The sequence below is a fragment of the Setaria viridis genome, chromosome 9 (assembly GCF_005286985.2).
Source record: "Setaria viridis chromosome 9, Setaria_viridis_v4.0, whole genome shotgun sequence".
NCBI lineage: Eukaryota > Viridiplantae > Streptophyta > Magnoliopsida > Poales > Poaceae > Setaria > Setaria viridis.
The window spans coordinates 18,287,422-18,310,151 of record NC_048271.2 but is presented as its reverse complement, the minus strand read 5'-3'; the positions used below and the strand labels follow the sequence as shown (position 1 = coordinate 18,310,151).

Here is a 22,730-nt window from a genome sequence, read left to right as displayed (position 1 = left end):
CCCTGTACGAGGAGAAGACGAACAAAACGAGGAGTTGCAATGACGACAAGATGTGCGTGTGGTGTGGTGGCTGACAGGCCATGCATCTCGCCTGAAAGATTTGTTTCTACAACTGAACCGGCTCATCTCTGTTTTGTGCAGAAAAAAGAAACAAAAGGCACATCTCCATTTTGTGAAAAAGGGGGGAAATACAGCAAAAGGACTGAGCTAGTTTTGTGAAAAAAGAACATGCCTGTGTTATGGAAAAAAAAAGAGGGTTAAATATAGCAAAAAGCTCATCTCTGCTTAAAAAAACCTCAGCACCGTTTGTTGAAAAAAGGTGCAGAATATATACTAAAAAGCAGCTAATTTTGTGAAAACAAATACCGGTGTTATGAAAAAGGGAACAAAAATATAGAAAACAATTAAAAAAAGAGCACGGCTCGGCGAGTTTTTTGAAATAAAAAACAGAACGGTGTTACGATAAAGGGGGGCAAAAACGTAGCAAATAGCTCAGCGTCGTTTTGTACCAAAAAATAGCAAAAGAAATGCTCCCGGCGGGGCTAAATTATAGCAAAAGGCTCGGCGAGTTTTTTGAAATTAAAAACAGGCCGGTGTTATGAAAAAAGGGGGCAAAAATATAGCGAATAGCTAAGGGCCGTTTTTTAACCCAAAAAAGAAAAACCAAAAAAAAATGCTCCCGGCGGGGCTCGAACCCGCGACCTTCGGCTCATAAGACCAACGCTCTAACCAACTGAGCTACGGGAGCTTCTTGTTCAAGATAAAATAACATTGACCCATATTGATTGACACACGCTGTCCAGTCCATCCGCACAATGCGCGAGTATTCATTGCAAGACACCTGAATGTACCAGTTTCTAAGACCCTCACGTTTGGGAACACCGAAAATGGGTGCATTCCTTGAGTTTCAAATGCATTGGAGGATGGTGACACAACCCACATCAACCCACAATTCTCTCAGGAGGTGGTGAGCTGGGCTGCTAATCTCCCACAGTGACAGTATTCATAGATGGTTGTTATCGATGGCAACCCAAGCTGTGAATAAGATGTGATTTTGATTTTCTAACACAAAGATGCACCGCTCGCAGTTGGATTCCTCTAGCACGCATATGTTCATGTGATGGGGATGGTTTGTGAGATCAGGCGAGCTTGTATAGGAGCCAAGAGAAAATTTGATCTTAAATGGAGGTCGTGTCCTAGATGCATTGAGCCACAGGGTTAGTGATGCCGTGTCATGCAGAAGTGGGCTTTGCCCTTTTTATGAATTTGCTAGGGATGGTGACATTAAGGGGAAGGCGGATATGAATATTTGCAAAGAAAGTAAACAACGAAACACCAAAGAAACTGATGCCGAAACTTATGTGGCAGCCTCCAGAGGATGGTTGGATAAAAATCAATGTAGATGGCAGCTTTGTTGAGGCGACGGGACAAGCTTCATCAGGTATCGTCATCCGGGATTATTTAGGACATGTGCTACTCTCTTCCTGGAGGTATTTGTTCCGTTGTTCCTCAGCAGCAGAAGCAGAACTTGTTGCATGCAAAGAAGGCCTGTCACTTGCCGTGCGATGGATAGAAAGCCCAGCAATTTTAGAGTCTGATTCCTATAATTGTCTCGCAGCTCTTCCCAAGCAAGAAATTGACGGCTCTTTACATGCAATCTGGGTTGAAGAATGCAAGGCAATTATAAGATTGTTGGGAAGTGTTAAGTTTCCAAAGGCCAATAGAGAGCAAAACAAAGTAGCACATGAGCTAGCACAACATGCTAGGCGTGTCTGTACCTCGGCTGTTTGGCTAGCAAACGTTCCTGATTGTATACATCGTTTTGTACTTGAAGACTGTAAGGCTAACCAATCATAACTAATAAAGCTCTCTATTTTTCTCGCAAAAAAAATGAATTTGCTAGGGATAGGGGTGGTTAGAGAGTGAGAATCGGAGCATAAGCGGGAATTCCTATCACGGCATCTGAGTTCCTGTAGCTCGACAGTGGAAGCTTGGGTGAGACAATACCGACAAGAAAGCAAGAAAGGTCTCGTTAGATTCAAGGATCCAAGCCATTTGTCGAGTTAGATGGAAGAAGGTGGAGCACCCACCCGTCAACCGGAGACAATGGTGGGCTGCGCGCAGGAGTTCCTCTTGAATAAGACTAGAACATAACACGCGCGTTGCGCGCGCTATCATGATTGGAAGGTGAACACCAAAACTATAATGGCTCTAATCATGCATCATATAAGAAAGAAGAAAAGAATCCCTCTCGTTCAGACACCAAATAAGATGCAGGGCTAAATAAGTTACCTTATCTGAATAAGCTACACCAAGATTTACCATTTTTTTACTACTGTACTTGTGAAGCTAAAGCAAATAAACCTGTCCAGTTAAAGCACAAATTAGATGAGAAAGGTCTAAAATCAATAATAAAACCTCATTATTATAGGCAAAAGGACCAGGATCTAAAAACAATCTAGACATGCTTGCCGAAGCAAAAGTTCCAACTCACATAATGAACAGGGGCACAAAGAATACATGGATTTCTAACCACACAACACATCATGCGCATCTGCATGCATTTTATCATACCCATGGTGAGCAAATAAACGCAACCTAGTCAGCATACACCTCAACTTTCCCTAATGACGGACATCACCCGATCTCAGGTCACCGACGCCATGACCGGCTACCCACCTCTGCAAGAACAGGAAACGAATCACAGATTAGGTCAAGGCATAGCATATCCGATGCAACAGAAAAGAAGTGAAATACAACAAAGGGCAGGGGCTCACGGATCTGCAAGGTTTGGTTTGGGAAGGATAGAGGTGCAGGCAGGAACAACGGTAAGCAGAGATGTCGCTAGGGCTTGAGACTGGAGCAAGGAGGAGGAGAGGAGCGCACAGATAAGGAGGGGGTACTTATCTCGGTGGAGGCAGGAGGCGGGAGGAGAAGAGCACGCTTGCTCGCTGCCATGACTGGACGGCACGGGCTCCCAACTGCGCCGACGGGACAGCCCTCGACACCGGCAGGGAGAGAGGGCGCCGCGGCGCCGCCTGCGCACCCCGGCGAGGCGATGTACCCGATTGGAGAATCTGAGCAGGTCTCTCCATGGCTATCCAATCCTACCTCCTCATCCCCTTCTCTCCCCATCTTTTTGCTGCAGCACAGCCTCCAGCCGCAGCCCTGCCGCTGCTACCGGGCCCAAGGACAATTGAGCCCACCTTTCAGCTACGTAAACCCAGCAGAGCCGGTACACGCGGAGTAAAGGGTCCTGTACCGTCGCCTCCCCCACCGCTCGAGGAGGACGCATGAGGTTTCCCAGACGAAGAAGCTGACAGCGGGACATATCATTTGCGGGGCCACCAGTCATCAACTGGTGAGCGGTGAAGATGAGAATCGAGGGAATCCCACGCGGCACTGTTTCCTTTTTCGGCGTAGGCAGAGAGACGTCCTTGGTTTGATTTTTCAGCGTGGGTGGGTGAGAGCCTGAACACAGCGCGGGCCCAAGTGGCAGTTTCACAGAGTTCACCTGCTGCGGTCGCTCTGGCGCGCTGGAGGAAAAGATTTTGGGTGACGTGGCTGCACGCCGCTTGCCCGCCGTACGCGTGAATCGCTCCGGTGCGAGGGAGGGGGACAATGGTTGTTTTGCTCTGATTACATCAGAACATTGGGGTTGAGGAATATATGAACAAATTTAGGGCCTGTTTGTTTCCCCTCCTAAAACCTTATCTCCTAAAAAGTGACTAAAAACTGCCTAAAGTGCCAAACACTCCTCCTAAAAAGTGACTAAAATGTTTTAGGAGGTCCAAATCTTTTAGGCCCTCACCCCCCTCCAAAAACCGACTAAAATCGGTTCTGTACACTCCCGTCCCCGCACCGACGCCAGATCCACCCGCACCCACGCGCGCACAGGCCTCCCTCCCGCCCGACTCACGCCGCCCGCCGTCGCCACCCAGCTCCCGCCGCCCGCCGCCGCCCAGCTCCCGCTGCCCGCCGCCGCCGCCGCCCAGATCTCCCTCCGCCCGCCGCCGCCGCCGCCGCCCATCTCCCTCCGCCCGCCGCCGCCGCCCTCTCTCCCTCCGCCCGCCGCCGCAGCCCTCTGTCCCTCCGCCCGCCGCCGCAGCCCTCTGTCCCTTCGGCCACCGCCGCCGCCCTCTCTCCCTCCGCCGCCGCCGCGCGCTCTCTCCCTCCGCCCGCCGCCGCGGCCCTCTCTCCCTCCCCCCCCCCCCCCCCCCGCCGCCGCCCTCTCTCCCTCCGGCCGCCGCCACCGCCCTATCTCCCTCCGCCCGCCGCCGCCGCCCTCTCTCCCTCCGCCCGCGCCCGCCCCATCTGACGCCGCCCGCCGTCGATCCGCCCGCGGCCGCCCCATCTGACGCCGCCCGCTGTCGATCCGCCCGCGGCCGCCCCATCTGACGCCGCCCTCTGTCGATCCGCCCGGCGCCCACCCCATCTGACGCCGCCCGCCCCTGGACACGACTCCCCCTGCACCAGAGAGCCCATCTCAGCCCAGTTCGGGTGCTCCGCCCCATCTGAAGCAGGTAAGGTGTATTGGCAGAAGTTGCTGCTGATGCCTGATGGTGCGTGTCTTCGCATTCGTGTCCTTCGTATTTATGAATGAATTTCGTGCGCAGGTCGATTGCGCCGTCCCCTGCCCCCGATTAGGCCGTGCCTGATGGACAGGTACAATTACAGGGACTTCCTGTCTCAAGGCACCTCCTCCGCTGCCACCAGCTTCCGCAGATCCTCGCCTGATGCGGACGAAGACGACCTCGCCCCATTATTTCCGCCGACGGACCCCTCTCTGTCCGCTCCCAGGCAGCACTTGGAGCATTTGGATCTCAACTCACAAGCGGACTTCTACTCCGATATGCAGTCCTACCAAGAGTACCTTCAGGGTGATGAGGCCGTTCTTGAGCAGCCAGTCCCTCGTCGTGCCCCTGGAGCCGGCAGAGGGCGTGGTCGCGGCAAAGGTTTGCTCGGGGGTAAAGTTGGATTTGGACGAGGCCGAGGCAAACTTTCTGTTGGAGGGAGAGGTGGTAGCCGTGGTGGTCGAATGTTGAGAGCAGGACGTGGTGAAACTTCAGTTGCAGGCCACAGCTATCACAATCCAGTGAATGTTGATGCTGGCGAAGAAGAACAGGGCATGGCTCCTGAAACTCTCTCTCAGGTAAATTGCTTCCCCCCTCTGAGATATTTTCTCTAATATTGTTGGTTTCCATTTCCCTTGTATGAAATGTTGTCTCTGAAATGGTAGTGAAATGTGTTGTTGCTATTTTATTTTTGAATTGTGTGTCATTGAAATGCTTAGTGTGACAATTTCTTTTCTGCTATAGAATCATCATGACAGGGCTGAATGGTCTGAGGAAAATACACATTGTTATTGTGAACTTGCTGTTGAGGAAATTCGGGCAGGGAATTGTTTTAAAGGGGCAATGACACGTAGAGGTTATTGTAACATGAAAAAAGGAATGCTATTAAAGACTGGATTCAACCTTACTATCAAGCAACTCAAAAACAGGTGGCCACAGTGTAGGACTTTGTACACATTTTGGAACATGATGCAAAATGATACAGGTCTAGGGAGAAGACCTGATGGCAGTATAGTAGCATCAGCTGATTGGTGGGATAAGGCATTAAAGGTAAGCTGTTTGATATATTGTCTAGCTTCTACTGTTTTTGCATATGTAGCACTAGATTCATTTTTTTACTTACTGATCATATGCTTAACTGATATGCAGGGAAAAAGTGAATGTAGAAAGTTCATGTTTGGTGTACCAACATATATTGGATACCTTGAGGAAATGTTTAAAGGAAATTTAGTGGATGGAGCAGCTTCTGTCATACCAGGTTCATCAACTCAAGAGAAGGGAGGTGACGAGGTAGACTTGGGTGATGATGAAGGTGAAGAACAAGAGGAAGAGGAGTTCCTGGCAAGTCCCTTGAGCAGTGGCAGCCGTAAGAGAACAAATAGCTTATCTAGCACAGCCACAAGCCCAAACAAGAAGAGTAAGAGCCCAATGGTGAAGATGTTCCAGGGGCTTCTTGCTGAGTTACAAGTTTCTAGGAGTAAGGAAGAAGCAACAATACAAGAAATGGTTAAACAGAGGCAAGATGAGTTAGAAAAAAGACACCAGTACAGGCAGCTTGAGTTGGAAAAGAGGCACTACCTGAGGGAGATGGAGAAACAGAAGGAGTTGGAAAAGAAACAGAAAGAAAAGGATGACATAAAGAGGTGTCTTTTGTTGGTCAAGCAGGCTGGGGCTGGTCCCACATCAACTGAATTTGGCATAGCAACAAGATTGTTTCAGCAGGAGTACTACAGAGATGTGTTTGACATGATTGATGATGAGGAGGAGAAATTGATTTGGTTGAGGAAGACATGGAATGACATGGAATGACCTCTATGTCTATCTCAACAGAGATGTTTCTTTTGTTATGCCACTTGAACTATTAATTTGTGCTGAACCTTTTATTAATTTGTGTTGAACCAACTGTGGTGTTTAATTTCTGATGGACATGTAATGAGGTGTTGAATGAATGTGTGTCTGCCAATGATGTGAAGTGTGCTATTTCATTGGGTTTTATTGCTGTTTATATGTCTTGTAGTTTGATGTATATATGCTATGTATATTGCTGTCTATATGTCTTAACAAACAGTACTAATTTGCTTGCTTGTTTGTGTTGTCGCAGGAAGAAGAAGAATGGGAAGAAGAAGAATGGGACGAAGAGGATGATGACAGAGAGGACTTTGATCAAAGAATACAATCCTATATGATGCAGTGTAGGAAGAAGAGGAGAAAAATCTTGACTATTGCAGCTGCCATGTTGGGTATGTATCACTTCGACACTTATATGAACAAAGCAGCTCACAGATTAGTAACAGAGAGTGGATTTGAATGGGTAATGAGGACACTAGGAAATAGCACATCTTGTTATAATATGTTTAGAACGAGTCAAGATTTGTTTCTGAGGCTGCATAGTTTGCTAGTAGAAACTTATGGATTGAAATCAACTAAGAGGATGTCATCAATTGAAGCTTTAGGGCTATTTTTATGGATATGTGGGGCACCTCAATCTCTTAGGCAAGCTGAAGACCGTTTCACAAGGTCACTAGAAACAATTTGTAGAAAGTTCGATAAAGTGCTAGAGAGTGTGAACAAGCTAGCAGTTGACATCATTAAGCCAAAAGACCCTGAGTTCAGTGTTGTGCATCATAGGTTGCAAAGCCCTAGGTTCAGCCCCTTCTTCGACAATTGCATTGGAGCAATAGACGGTACTCATATTCCTGTAATAGTGCCAAGTAACCAAGTAGTACAACATATGGGAAGACATGGGTTCACTAGTCAGAATGTCATGGCCATATGTGATTTCGACATGAGGTTTACCTTTGTGGTGGCTGGTTGGCCTGGGTCAGTTCATGATATGCGGGTTTTCAAAGATGCAATTGACAAGTTTGGTGACAAGTTTCCACACCCACCTGAAGGTAATGACCTAGATTGCATGCATTTTACTGTTATTATAACACTAGGTCTGTCACTCACATAATTCATGTATTATGAATGCACAGGCAAGTTCTACCTTGTTGACTCGGGTTACCCAAATCGACCGGGATATCTTGCACCCTACAAAGGAACAAAGTACCATTTGCCGGAGTTTAGACAAGGTCCAATGCCAAGAGGTAAAAAGGAACTCTTTAACTACTTGCATTCTTCACTTCGTAATGTTATTGAACGGTCGTTTGGAGTTCTAAAGATGAAGTGGAGGATATTGCTTGACCTTCCTAGCTATCAAATGCAAAAGCAAAGCCGTATAATTATTGCATGCATGGCACTACACAATTTTATTAGAGAGAGTTTTTCGAGAGATGTGGACTTTGATTTGGTTGATCGTGATGAGAACTATGTTCCATTCCCCGAAGGATCTTCATCTCAGGTTAATGCCTCAAATGTACGTCATGGAGACGAAGATCGAAACATGAACGAGTTCCGTGATTGGATAGCCGATGGTTTGTTTAGTAGAGCATAGATGGATTGTAATTATGATTTTATTTATGTGTCCGATTTGTATGGACGAGTGTGTATACATTTGTGTGCATTTTTTTTACATAATGGAATAAACAGACGGCTTAAAAAAAATCCCGCAGCTACCTCACTGTTTTTGGCGCCAGCTGAAGGAAAATGGCGCCAGAACCTGACGCCAGCTGAACCAGGAAGAAAATGGCGCCAGAACCAGTACCTTCATTTGTTTTGGCGCCAGGGGTATGGTGGGAGGTAGTGGGAGGGCACTAGGGTCATTGTACCACTCCATTCAATGCTTTTAGTCACTTTTAGGAGGTGGAACCAAACATACTTTAGGAAGATTTTAGGAGATAAGGTTTTAGGAGGGGGAAAACAAACAGGCCCTTAATGAGGGCACAATGGTTAGGCGTTTCAAAATCATTGATCCTAAACCACGCTCCCATCAATGAAAAGGCACACACGTTCCTAGGCAGCTAGGCACTAGGAGTCATTGCACCTGTCCGTGCATGTGCATAGTGCCCTCGCGCACGGTGACGATGCATGTTGTCAACTAGGAAGTCGACGTGAATACGGGGTGTGTGGTACGAGCTAGGGCTACATCGGATGTCCGGATGCTAATTAGGAGGACTAAATATGAGTTAATTATTAAAAAAAACTGCAGAACCCCTATACTAATTCGTGAGACGAATCTATTAAATCTAATTAATCCATCATTAGTAAATGGTTACTGTAGCACCACATTGTCAAATCATGGACTAATTAGGCTTAATAGATTTGTCTCGCGAATTAGACTTCATCTGTGCAATTAGTTTTATAATTAGACTATATTTAATACTCCTAATTAGTATCCAAACATCCGATGTGACAGGTACTAAAGTTTAGAAGTGTATTCCCAAACATCCCCATATATCACAACTTCAAACAAGTTCATTAACGACTTCCGAAGCTTTGAAAAAAATTCCAGAAATTTCGGAACTTCTCAAATTTCTGAAGAAAATTTCGGATTCTCTGAAGATTAGCAACTTCTCAAATTTCTGAAGAAAATTTCGGATTCTCCGAAGATTAGCAACGAATCACTAGCACCCTATGCAATGCTTGGCCAAAAATAAATCAAAAAAAATAGATTAAGCAACAGGGAATACTAAGCCTGAAATACCATATGCAAGACACTACCAGAACTCCCCGGTTTCCCTAGAGCTTGAATTCCTAGGGAAATGGTTGAAAACAGTAGGGGAATCTTTTCCCTACAGATTTTTCTTATGGAACGCTTCCTAGGGAGAAATTTGACGGGAAAGAGAACATTGCCCTAGAAATTCAACATTGCCCTAGAAATTCGACGGGAAAGAGAACATTGCCCTAGGACGCACAGAGAAACCGTAGGGAATGTTTCTTTCCCTAGGATTTTAGTTCCTAGGGAAGTTTCTGACGTGGCACTGGCTATCCTACGTGTAAAGGTGACATGGCAAGAAACATTCAAATACATATGTTTCAATTTAAATACTAATTTTAAATGGGAAGGTATTTTCTGCATTATATGCATGTACATTGCAATCTTATAGTGAACCGCACAGGAGCACCGCTGCGCTTGAGCTGCATCCACTGCTGCGCCGCATCGCTCCTCCCATGCTAGCTCGATGGAGCCTGCGTAAGGTAGGGATGCGCTCCACCCGCGCGAGGTCGCCGGAGCCGCATGCGCCACAGACAGGATGCGCTCCACGCCTCCACCTGGCAAGCCTCCGCCAGCACGAGTTCCCAATCTGGATATGAGAGGAGGGAAATGAGAGATCGAGAGATGCACGAGAGATAGGAGGGGGAGTGGGTAGAGCATTTATGTGTTTTTGCTATATTTTCAAATGGGAGCCGGTGGTTTTGGCATCCACGAAATTTTTTGTTCGTGGCAGACTAGCTCCCTGGGATTCAGTGGAGATTCATAGGGATATATGCCACGACTGTGTTTACGTGTTCCAGACTGCACTCGTCTCCTGATATTATCCCCACGAAAGCCTTGGATTCCTAGGGAAGGAGAAGTTTCCCTACGATTCTAGAGTCTCGTTCTAGGGAAAGTTGTATTCCCTACGGTTCTCTAAATTTTTTTAGGAAGTAACAAACTGTTGGCACTAAAAGTCAGTCGATTGACCCTCAGCGTCGGACACACGATCCGCCCTGGTGCGGTTCGCGCGGCGTGCCAGCCAATCTGACCTGTTGATTGGCAAGGAAGAAAACGTGTCAAATTCTAGGGGTTCCGATCAGCTAAGGTTCCGATCTGTCTCAAAAAGCGTATCAGCGAATCGGCCGATTTGCTATATAAAGATGATCGGCTATGATACAGCCGACAATTACGTAGCGATTGCGAAGAAAACTACTAGAGTAAACTAGACAAAGCTACAAAGGCAACACTTGAAATAGATCTAATCGGTTATGCGATAATGATGAATGAAAATGACAGCAACAGAGCCGATAGTTCAAATCTCAAGCCGGATAACTGGTGATAAAACTAGAACAGTAGACAAAACCTATAATTCTAGTAAATATCAATAACTAGTGAATAAACCTAAACGAAACGATAGCGATGCGCCCGAAGTTAAAGCCTAGATATTACTCGATAAACAGAACTTACAGAATCGGCCGGAGATCGTGTCGATGTAGCCCTGCCAAGCCGTACGAACCCGTGAAAGAAAGAAGTATTGGCGAAGTCGCCGACTTGAAAGTAAAGTACGATGAAAAAGTAGATTTGTTTGTATTGATTGATGTGTTGTTTACAAATCTCTAAAGATGGCTATTTATAGCCTGTTACAACCAATTTCCTAACCGACTAGGATCTATCTCTAATTTTTAACGAAAACGAATATTAACACAACTAGTATCGGAGTTGGTTATTGTACTCCCATGGGCCAATCTTTCTCCATCTTCTTTCTCTGACCCACTTTAAGCTCATATTGGCCCAATCGCTCCAGCCTTCCAATCGGCCGCTCTCCACCAACTCCGTTCGCCAAAACACTACAGCGCCAATCGGCCGATTCCCAACTGTAGCACCAATTGGCCGATTCCCAGTCGTGACCTTTTAATCTACCGCATCGGTCAATCCTTTCTTCCCTTGATGCCGATCTCATACGTGTTAAAATCTGGCGTCAACACAAACCCATAGGGAAACCGAGGAATTCCAGTAGTGAGAGCTAGAAACCTTCTAGAATCGAACACAAACCCTAAATATGAACTCTATGCTTGAACCAGTAAGTAAATTAAAGCAAGAGACACAAGATTTGTTTACCGGGGTTCAACTCCAGACTTGAAGCCTACGTCCCCATCGAGGAACCCACAAAGGATGGGCTTTTCACACCTAAGCTACTTTCCTCACTCTAGCGACCTCAAAGATCAAGCTAGAGTCACTTACTCAATCATCGGGGTGATACAAACTTTCCAAGTCTGTCCACAAGCTTGGATGCTCCACGAGCAACGTCTAGCTGGCTAGGAGCTTGAAGCTTCAAAAGTAACAAACACGAAATCCACCGGCTTGACGAAGAACAAGGTGCTCAAAAGATGAGAAATCAGCTCACTAGCACTCTCCCTTGCTCTCTCTTGAATCCCTCCTTAAATCCCCCACCAAATCTCACCAAGAAACCAAGAAGGGAGTAAATAGGGGTTTTGAATGTTTCTGAACAGCTCAGGTCAAAGTTAGGTCAAGAGAGTTACTGTGAGAGGGGGTGAGGGGGTATTTATACCCCTTCACCAAAAACTAGCTGTTGAGACAACAAGTTCCAGAAACTTCTGGAACAATCTCCAGAAATTTCGGAATTTTTGGATTATTCCGCAACTCTTTGCGGAATATCTATTTCACTTTTCCAGCGGGAATTCAAGTTCCTCGACGAAAAGTGCCACCCAGCCAGCCAACCTCAGCTCCGCCAACTTCGGAACTCTCAAGTTAGCACCATTTTAAGTGTCTCCCAGTGAAGTGCAAGTGCAAAGGTATCTCTCATAGGTTGGTTAGGTCATCTTGAGCATCTTTTTCAATGTAAAGGCCACATATTATGTATTCCTAAACTCAATTTCAAACTGAAAATAAATTTAGCCTTCAATATTTGACTTGTCCACAATTCATTTCTTTTTTAGGGCCATCCATTAGTGCTACATGTCCACCAATCTTTTTATACTTGCTCATACACTTGAAAGAAAGTTAGATACTTTGTGCCGTTAACTCACCAAAACCTACTTAGGGGACCAAGATACTCTTTCAAAGCGGAGCATATACGTAGTAGATGGGAAAACAGCCTAAAATAGGATTTGTGAGAATAATTCTTCTTTGAAAGACCCTAAGAGAGCTCAAAAGGTAAAGTACCATTTGAAGGAATCATGGAGAAGCTTCTAATCCACAACCCAAAGCTTATGGGGTGACAGTAGCAAGGCCAAGGTAAGGGGGTGGTGTTTGGTTCTTTAGTCCGGACTAAAGTTCCTATCACATCGAATGTTTAGATACTAATTAGGAGTATTAAATATAGACTAATTACAAAACCACTTGCACAAATGGAGGCTAATTTGCGAGACGAATCTATTAAGCCTAATTAGTTCGTGATTTGACAATGTGATGCTACAGTAAACATGTGCTAATCATGAATTAAGTAGGCTTAATTAATTCATCTCACGAATTAGCCTCCATCCGTGTAATTAGTTTTATAATTAGCTCATGTTTAGTCTTCCTAATTAGCCTTCGAAGATTCGATGTGACATGGATTAGATCTTAGCTCAAGGATTTAAACACCATGGTTGTAGCCTTGTAGGAATATGGAGATGTCACATCCAAGAACCGTCGCCATGGCAATTGTTATGTCATGATCAATGTTCATAAAACAAATGAAAAGTGAACTTATGGAAAGTTGATATGTGACATGAGAGAATTACCCTAGAAGGAGCATGAGATGTTGCATGATAAAAAGATACATACTAATAGATCACTTCACAATAGAATAAGGTTGTCATCACTCATCGGTGTATTGTGTAAGATGGGACGGGTAAGCTCAGGATCAATTGGATGCATGATGAGACTTCCGGTTAAGGCATATTGGATAAGCCGTTGCAGGATGTCCGCCACAATGATGAACAAACTAACTAAGGCGAAGGAGGGTCTCCTTGTTGTTGACCACGCTTGCAGATCAACCACAACCACTATCTAAAAGCATCATTAAGAAGAATGGCAGTTTTGCCCATGGCAAGGACATTGGATAGAACTCACTTAGGTATCTCCAAGCCACCATCTTTTATGAAAATCAAGCTGAGGACAAGGAGCAACAAGGATGGTAGTGAAGCTGCTCCACTCAACAAAGTCAAAAAGATTTATGAAAATCAAGTTTGAGGACTAGGGGTGGACCTACATGAAGACTAGTGAGGGCACACGCCCTCACTTAGAATTTGGATGTCAAGGTGAAAAACAAATTTTCACCATATTAAAGCTTCATCAATCTAGCAGTTTTAAAGGTATGTCCCCTCTCAAATTCTACCCTAGGTCGACGACTACAATAAGAGCACATCATTTGGTGGCACAACTGAGGACGTTGGCGACCACAAAAGAAAGTTCTTCGTGGTATTTCTCAAAAACAGCTTTACAGAAAATGGAGAACATAATATGGATCAAATAAACTAGAATTTTAGCATCACCTTGTGATTGTACAAACAGATATGGTGAAGAACTGAAGATGACTCCACACCGGTCTTCTCCATGTTCATCACCTCGAGATCTGAGATAAGTTAATAACTATGTCCACCAACGTGCAACTACTCTATCAAGTCAGCAAGAAAAGGATACACACTCCTAAAGATTAGGACTCCACTTTTAGGACACTTTGAGGACTTGTGCATCCAAACATGGATCCTAAAAGTGCACTCATAAACTTTAGGAGGGCTATTTTCATTAGGAGGGCTAAGGCATCTTAATGGGTTCTTTTTCTCCTAAAAGTGGTCCCCAAAGCTCCCTTTACCCTGTTGCCCTCCCGAAGCATTTAATGACGTGAACAGTGCAGGAGCATTTAGAAGGAGTAATTGGGGGTAAAAAAGTCATTTTCCCGCTAACATCCTAAAGATTAGGATTCCATCCAAACAACCCTCTCCTAAATTTTAGGACTACAAATTTCTTGATAGTTTAGGAGAATCCTAAAAATCCAATAGACCCTAAATAAAAGAATTAAACATGCATTGTATATCAAAGAATTCCTTCTTGTTCTCAAATGAGCCACGGCCCCAACTCCGAGGGGAACAATGAGTTTCTAAACCAATTTTTGTTCAATCCAGAAAGCCATATTTTAATTCTTTTTAATTATATCTGGTGGGGTCCAATATCCTGCACGTTATAGCTCATGTATCCATATTTCTACGCTTTGCGGAGTTGTATATATATTCCTCGACTATGTTGTCTAACAACGGGTGCACAATTGATTAGTTTGATGGAGAGCACAAATTCGTGTACAGAGTTACAGACTGCTTTCTAGATATTTGGATTGCCAAGCAACATTTCTCAATTAACTTTCCTCAAATTTGTCAGACCACACCGCAAACGGCATAACTGGCCAGGTACCGTAACAAATCGCGTTTTCTTTTGCCGGAGGACAGGCTCACCTTATTAGTATTGGCCAATAACCTGTTTTGCCTCCGCATATTTTCAGTGATCAGATCAGGAGGATAAGATTTTGATGCAGTGGAGAAGATGAGCGTTCGTGGTATCTAACCTCCATCGCAGCAAGGCGGCAGCTGCGGCGAAGCTTAGAGGTGCGGTTGGCCACTTGCTTGCGGTGAGTAAGGCGACGGCACAAGCCCACTCGTGCTTTTCCTCGGCGAGATCGTCGTCGAGGGAGGGCATGGTGGAGCGGGGCAGGGAATGCGCGGACCCCAGAATAGCCTTTTTTTTTTTTTTTGAGGATCCCCAGAGCAACCTCTAGCTCTTCAAGCTCAACTATCAGAGCGAAGAGATCACGCTGGGCGGGCAGTGGAGTGGCTGGTCGCGCCAGAATTGGCACATCTCGCGGATGGTGATCGGTGAGGGGTGAGGGCCCTGGAGCGCCATGGCAGGGGCCGGAGTCCGGAGAAGATCGTCCAAGGCGATGACCCTTGATCCTCACGATACTGACCGTGCCATGGAAACAACCAGACAGGCGCATTGAATCGAAAGCAAGAACTGATACGAACAAGGATCAGTTCAATTACTTGATACGGTACTCGTAAATGTCAAGGTCAGCTACATGTAGGACTACGAGCGGCAGCTTGTTTATGTACATGAAGAGCCGCCTGATGTTCTGCCTGGTCAAGGTATCCATATCCACAACGTCGCTGTCGTCGGTGAACACCCACAGGCTGCCCGGCTTCACCTCCTCAAGGCAGGCGCGGCAGAACGGGCAGGACTTCGATTTCGCGTTCCTGCATCGAGAGTGAACGGACACGTTATGGCCCCACCATTACGATGATCACTTATGATTGTTTATATAGTTAAGGATAATGAAAGATTTGGCAGGAAGGTAAAGGACAGATTTGTGTGCTTGATGACAAGGCGAAGTGCAAAATATCCGGTGTTGATTAGATATTGACATAAGAAAGCGAAGCTTATCCTGACCCGACCCAACAATGAGATAAGCTGAATGGCAGAATCATTGGCAGAGCATATCACATTATTAGACGACTTCATTTGTTACCAACCAACTATACCTCAAGGTAAATAGTAAATCTTAAACTTCAGGGTAAAACATTAATCCTAAAACTTAAATCACGGTATATAAAACAGAAAACAATGCAGAGGTTTTGCTGTTATGACGAGAGTCAAGCGACCAAATTGAAAGTGATGATTCAGCTATAAATGGTCATTGTGGTACCAAGTTACCAACTTGGAAACAGACTACTAATTTGCTAGAAAGCTTCCTAAAGTTTCCTAGCATAATAATGGCATTGTCGCTGCAAGTAGCTTTGGATGGACGGCTTGAATCAAGAAGTTTAACGGACTATTATATAGCAATCTAAGGGGTGGTTTCGATACACCCCTCCTAACCTCCTAAACAGTTTAGTACCTAAATTTAGTACATATTTGATACTAATTAGAAGTATTAAATATAGTCTAATTACAAAATTAATTAAACAGATGGAGTCTAATTCGCGAGATGAATCTATTAAGCCTAATTAGTCCATGATTTGACAATGTGGTGCTACAGTAACCATTTGCTAATAATAGATTAATTAGGTTTAATAGATTCGTCTCGCAAATTAGTATGGGGTTTTGCAGTTAGTTTTATAATTAGCTCATGTTTATTCCTCCTAATTAGCGTCCGATGTGACCCTCCTTTGTGTCCAAACACCCTAAGACACCATCTGACACTAATAAGGTTCTGAAGTGACAGCCTACCGACCAGGGTTGCGTCATCCAAAGCAGCACTTCACAAAGCAGTTAGATTTCACCAAAAACAAACTTTCCATGGTTCCAACCAAAAGCTTCAAACAGCATTCATCTGAATGTAATTCTGCCCGGAACCCATGAGTACTATTTTGCTACATATAAGCAAACTATGGCCAAATTTTGTGCAAATGCAGCAAGTCAGTAACTACAAACGGCGGCCCTTTTCGCAATGGTAAGGTAATGGATACGCCAACGATTTTAGCAAGAGAACAAATTAACAATGAGTAGAGCTCATACCAATCCTCGAAGCACCGCATGCATAGCGTGTGGGCGCAGTCGGGCAGCACGACCTTGCGGCTGACCTCGAGGCAGATGCCGCACTCGAGCTCCCTCTCCGTGTCCACCTCCGAGAGCTCCTCGTCCCTGCTCCTGAATTTCTTCAGGCAGAGCCTCCTCTGTTTCCTTTCGTCCAGCTCGGTGATCCCGCTCGGCAGCTGCAGCAGCGACGGGAATATGACGCCTGCCGTTCCGCGCGACGCCGTCAGAATCGACAGTGACGAGCAATTGTCCATGGCTTGACGGTAACGAAGGGGGTGGGCTAATTAGTTACCGTAGAACTCCCTGATGCTGGCCTCCCTCTCCCAGTCGGGAGGCGCCGACGAGCCGTCCGCGTACACCTGTCGCATCACCGGAGAAACGGCAATTCAATCACCAGCTCGTGCGGTGAAATCGAATCGAACATGGCCACGACGAGATAGGGGTGGGAGAGCAGACCTTGTAGAGCATGATCTTGAGGAGGCCGAGCGCGCCGGCGAGCTTGCAGTCGGTCCACTGCACGAGGAAATGCGCGACGGCGCTGTACGCCATCCGCATCTGGATGACCGACCCGTCGTAGTCCCGCAGGAACTCCGACGCCCTGGAATCGCCGCCGCAGGCGAAGCGAGCAAGCAAGCAAGCAATTCAGCGCTCAACAAACAGTAAAGTTCCCGCAAGAACAAATAAACAATAAACAAAAGATTCCAACTTTAGCACCAGCAAGCAACGACGGGGGCAAAGAAGTTTCTGGGGTCTCACAGCGCATTGGCGTGCTCGATGTCGGCCTCGAGGGCCTTGACGGAGTCCTGGAACTTCCGCATCGGCGTGTCCCACCGCCGGCAACCCCTCCTCCTTCTCCTCCTATTCCACCGCCCGCCCCCTCTCTCCCACGGCGAGAGCTGAATCGCACGGGAGACGGCCGGGACAAACCCTGCCTAAACCTCGCCGCGTCGTCCCTCCCCGCGACTCGGCGATCAGACCGGACTGGATTGGATTGGGCAGGAACGGCTTGCCTTCCCTGAGCTCCCTCCCCCTCGCGCTCCGGCTTGGATTCGATTCGTCCCCCCTTTTCTCTCGGTCGCTGGATTGTTCTTGCCGAGTACGACTACAACGCTCCCCCACCCGGAGACTCCCACTCCCCTTCTCCCTTTTGTTGACACTCCCGGGGGGCCCGGGGCCGAGAGCGACGACGAGGAACAGTATCCCTTGGGGTGGGCCCACGCGGCGGTGACTGCTGGGGCCTGCGCACATCTCGGCGCACCCGAAGAGACACAGGCACGTCCTGCTCATCGTCTCTGAAACGTGGGGTCAGAGCCGCGTGGGTCCCAACTGTCATTCAAATAAGACAGGTCGCGCGGGTAGATTCCTGCTGGGGAACGTGTCGGGGGCGGGTCTTCGCAGGGCCCCACACGAAAAATATCCCGAGATATCCATCCGGGTCGCCTCCGCGCGTCACGCGCGCTCGCGGAGACCCACGTCACCGACGCGCGGGCCCCGCTGGTGTCCAGGCCGACATGGCAGTTTCGCTGACGGGATATTTGTAGAACGCCAGATGGGGCCCAGCGGCGCGCGCGTGGCGGGGGTGACGGGGTGTGACGCACTGACGCCGCCGCCGCGCGAAAGAAACCGGTGGACTTTGCTTTCCGTCAGGCGCCCGCCGCCCGCCCGCCCTGGTTTTCGTTTGGGACTTCGGGAGGGAGGAGAGCCGGAGTGGGGGTGGTGGGGCCGTCGCGGCATTATCTGTGGCCCGGATGGTGACGTCTGGCTGAGGCTGGCCCCACACGGCCAAGAATAGGCTGGTTGGTGGTGATGTGCTTCGGCGTGCTTATCTCTCTCTGGCTGACTGTCAGATGAGATTAGGATGGAGCTTTGGTTGATGGCTCTTTCTTGAGCAAGGGGACAAACACAACTTAGGAACACAACTTAGGGTCATTTGGTAGAGCTCCGGCTCCTCCTAAAACGGTTTTGGTTCTAGCTTCTTTGGTAGAGTGGTTTCTCTAGTGGAGTTGAACCCGTTTTGCAAAATGTTTGGTAAAATGGCTTCTCAATGGTAATATGGGTAATTTTATGATCACTTAATGCTTAGGGAGAGAAGAGAAACCGGTGGAGCCAATTTTTTTTACTCCTACTCTCTAGTGTAAACCGTTTTGCGGTTTCTCCCCGGCTTCGGTGATGGAGCCGTTTTGAAATTACCCCTTTGGTAGAACTTCACAAAAAGCTAGTGAAGAAGCACTTTGAGAAGCCTATCAAACGGAGCCTTAATCTCTTGATATGGTACTCCCTCCTTATCCTAATTAGAAGTCGTTCTGGAGGCTAGGCCGGTTGGGGCAAAAGAAGTCGTTCACAATAATGAGGGTGATTTTGGACGCGATTACCCCTGTCTAGTCACACGCGCCGGCCGTTCGCATGGTGTCATTAATCGCGGACTATTCGGTTGCTGCATGTTCCACGCAAATCGCCCACAGCATGCCCTCGTCATTAATCACGGACTGTTCGGTTGCTGCATGTTCCACGCAAACCGCCCACAGCACGCTTGCTGCCTGTTCGATTCGTTTCGTCTCTATGGAGACCGGCGGCGCGCGGGTGCTGGCCGTCGTGGTCGGTGTCGGGCCGGAGTCGAAGGATGTCGCCGCGAAGGATGTCGTCGACCCGCTGCTCTCCGTCGCGCTGGATTCGCAGGAGCCAGATGAGGGCAACGTGCTAGTCCCCACGGACGGCGTGACACTGGACTCGCAGGAGCCGGACGAGGTGGTGCTGGAGTCACAGATGCCGCCGGACTCCATCACGCCGGAGTTGCCGGACTCCATGGAAGTGGTGCCGGATTCCTTGCCGCTGGGGGCGTTTGTATGCGGTCGCTGTGGTCTCGTCCATGAGGATCGCGAAGCATGGAACCGTGCGCACTCGCGGTTCTATCCATGCCCTAGCTGTGATCTCGTCCACGCGGACTACTCCATCGACGCCATGCTCGGCCGCATCAAGGTGGACTGCGAGCTTTTCATGGAGCATTACAAGGGCTTGCTGCCGACAAAAGACGACGCCAAAGCATCGGTAAGAAGCATGTTCTAGATAAATAATGCTAAACTATTACAAGAATGCCTCTACTACTAATTATAGCATCAATCAAATTTTTTCATGCAACAATAGTAGCCTCGGCTTCATGTAGCAATGATGGATCACAAGGGATACAAGATGGCAACCGATCTTCTCTTTCTAGTGTCTCTTTTTTCATGTGAGGTATCTTGAATTTGTTGCAACCTTTCACTTTCATAGCCTCCATCAAGTCACCTTGTAGTGTTAGAAACATCCGGTTTGCAAGGCGTGACGAGTACTCCAAAAATGCCTACAAAACAATTGTGCAAGAAATGAATGAATGAGAAAATTTGTTGTTGAAAAAGACATTGAGTATGTGTGAACAATTTGATCAAATTACCTGTTGCACGGCTGGAACAAGTGCATCTATTGTTTTTGCATTATTCTTATATTGAATTGCTTGTATAGCTCGAAAAAAACCCAAGTCAAGAATGTTAAAATCCGGAGAGTTTGGTGGTTGACAAATTAGGCGAATATCGAATCCTCCTAGCTTAGCGGCCTCACAAAAATCCGGATCATCCAATTTCAAATGAGAGGGTGCATTATCCTGTTGGATGAATATCACCGAGTATTCTCTTGGCCATTTCGCTCTAATGGCCGGCAACACTTGATTGATCATGAAATCTCTAATCACGTCTCTTGTGATCGATTGCATTATCCTGTTGGATGAATATTGGCGAGTATTCTCTTGGCCATTTTGCTCTAATGGCTGGCAACACTTGGTTGATCATGAAATCTCTAATCACGTCTCTTGTGATCGATGTAATGGGCTTCATAACCAAGTCTCCACGGACACGGCTGGTTCTCTCATTGCCTCTCATAGCCAGTTCATAATGAACAAGAGGAAAACATCCAATCCTACCATCAAAAATACAATTCCCATCCCTAAAGCTTGGCCGAGCGTAAACACACAAGAACATGAGCCTAGGGATGTAGTTCTTGTTCTTACAAGTCTGATGGGATCATCTTCTTCGGGTAGCAAATAATATCTTTCAGATTTTTGACATAGGTAGAATCATTTCTCATCACTGAACACAAAGTCATACAACTCCTTAAACCTTGGATCATCAGGCAACTCCCTATTAACCATGTCAACACACCATTGTAACCTAGGCCTCTTGTTAGCTTTAGTGAGATATGGCTTGATGCTACTAGAATGGCGCCTAAGGTAACCTTTTTTCAAATACCTTTGAATCTGCCACTTGCTCATATTTAGTGCGGTGCACACATCATCTATAGTCATTCTTTGTTTGAGAGGAATGTTTCTCAAAGCTTCTAAATCAACAGGGATGTGCTTACGGCCTACTCTACCCTTCTTTAGACTAGAAACCACAACCGGAACTGAGTTTGCAAGTTGTATTTTACCTCTCCGCCATACCCTCTGAACTGATCGAATATTAAGCCCAAATTGCTCGGCAACAGTTGCAGTGTCATTCTTGCCTAGTTTCCCATTGTTGCTCCTAGCCAACAAAGCTTGATAAACTTATTTTCGGAGGTGTTCAGACATTTCTTTCCTTCGGTGGGGTCGTTGAACTTGTTCTTCCACGGTAAGATTCTCCACAACACGTTCCGTTAAAAAGAAAACAAACATTAGTTCCGGCAGCATTTTGTCCACAATGTTCTCCACATCATGTTCTATTTATAGCAAAAAAAAACAAGCACAATCATGCAACTTACAGACGGCATGTTCTAGCTATAGGGTAAAAACAAGCACGTTTATTGTTATGCTTGGCCACGGCAAGTTGTAATTATAGAGAAAAAAACAAACACATTCATGCAATAGTTACTACTTGGACACGGCATGTTCTAGCTATAAGGAAAAAAAACTCATTTGTAAACGTTACCGGGCAAATTTTGTAGAAAATCTAAATCAACCAGTACAAATCAAACTGAGGAAGATTGACGTTGTTGTTTTTGTCCTCCAGTACCAATCAAACTGAGGAATATAAAAAATAAGTAAGAATCAGCACATTACTGTTGTTGTTTTGGTCCTCCAGTACAGGATCGTTGAGATTGAAGGGGAGATTGATGTCGCCATCTTCCTCTATACGCACGTTCAGATCAAAGTCATGGAAGACATCAGCCATTGCGCCGTACGGTTTGCTGTGGAAGGAGTAGAAAAGAAGAGGCTAAGCCATGCCTAGATGAACAAGTGAACAACAAGAGCTAGCAACGAGGCGTTTTAATACTGCAGGCACTCGAACCAAAAGACTGCTGAGCGGTGAGCGCCAAAGGAACAAAAATATCGCGCCTAAACGCGCCCAAGCGAAACAAACGAACTCCTTAATCCTACACACACGCCAACGGCCTAAACGTGAGCGCATGCAGCGAGTGTGCACAGCGCCATGCAAATTCCTCATGCAAAATCCACACGTACAGGTAAAAAAATAGCGCGGCTGAGGGTTCGAAGACTGCACGTCTAGCCTTGGGCGGCGGAAAGCTTACCACTCGGACTATGAAGTAATGCTGTAAAGGAGACACCCGCAGGCCTATTTAATAAGGGCAAATAAGGAAAACTTTCTCCTAATTAATCACTCCTTGATATGCACAATGTGTCTAAAATGACTTCTAATTACGATATGGAGGGAGTACTGCGCTATACCTTGTTTCTGTTTTTGTTTGGTGTCCAAGTAATGCTTCAGATTGCTTAATCGTTGCATTGGTATTTGTCGCTGCAAATACTCCATTAACACTAATTCATTGCAGCAACTTAATACGGATAACTATTCAAAAAGTTACTCCCAACATAAAACGGTACAAAAGAATTGGTAGCAAACTCTACGCATTCCAACAAGCTATACGGCAGTGCCACTTTCTAAAATATGTTTAGAGGGAAAATCCTGATTGGTAGATAATTTCCAAGAAGATGAGAAATGCCAAACTAAATATAGATCAGTTAGTCATGTTGTTTGTGGCAGAACATACTCGCTCGGGTTTGAGTATTCAAATGAGTGTTCGCATTT

The 22,730-nt window shown here is 46.4% G+C and overlaps 1 protein-coding gene and 1 non-coding gene across 2 annotated transcripts; both read right to left on the bottom strand.

The window, feature by feature from the left end:
* Positions 1-674: 674 nt before the first annotated feature.
* On the bottom strand, positions 675-748 carry TRNAI-UAU (transfer RNA isoleucine (anticodon UAU)). Its single transcript has one exon. It is a non-coding gene; the product is annotated as a tRNA-Ile (tRNA).
* Positions 749-15,141: 14,393 nt separating this feature from the next.
* LOC117840679 (E3 ubiquitin-protein ligase AIRP2) lies at positions 15,142-17,810 on the bottom strand. The gene is made up of 5 exons (XM_034721199.2): positions 17,437-17,810; positions 17,137-17,278; positions 16,973-17,039; positions 16,660-16,882; positions 15,142-15,398 (listed from the first exon to the last, which is right to left on the bottom strand). The coding sequence occupies exons 1-5, from the start codon at positions 17,496-17,498 to the stop codon at positions 15,185-15,187; spliced, it is 708 nt and encodes a 235-aa protein (XP_034577090.1). The 5' UTR covers positions 17,499-17,810; the 3' UTR covers positions 15,142-15,184.
* Between the last annotated feature and the right edge of the window lie 4,920 nt (positions 17,811-22,730).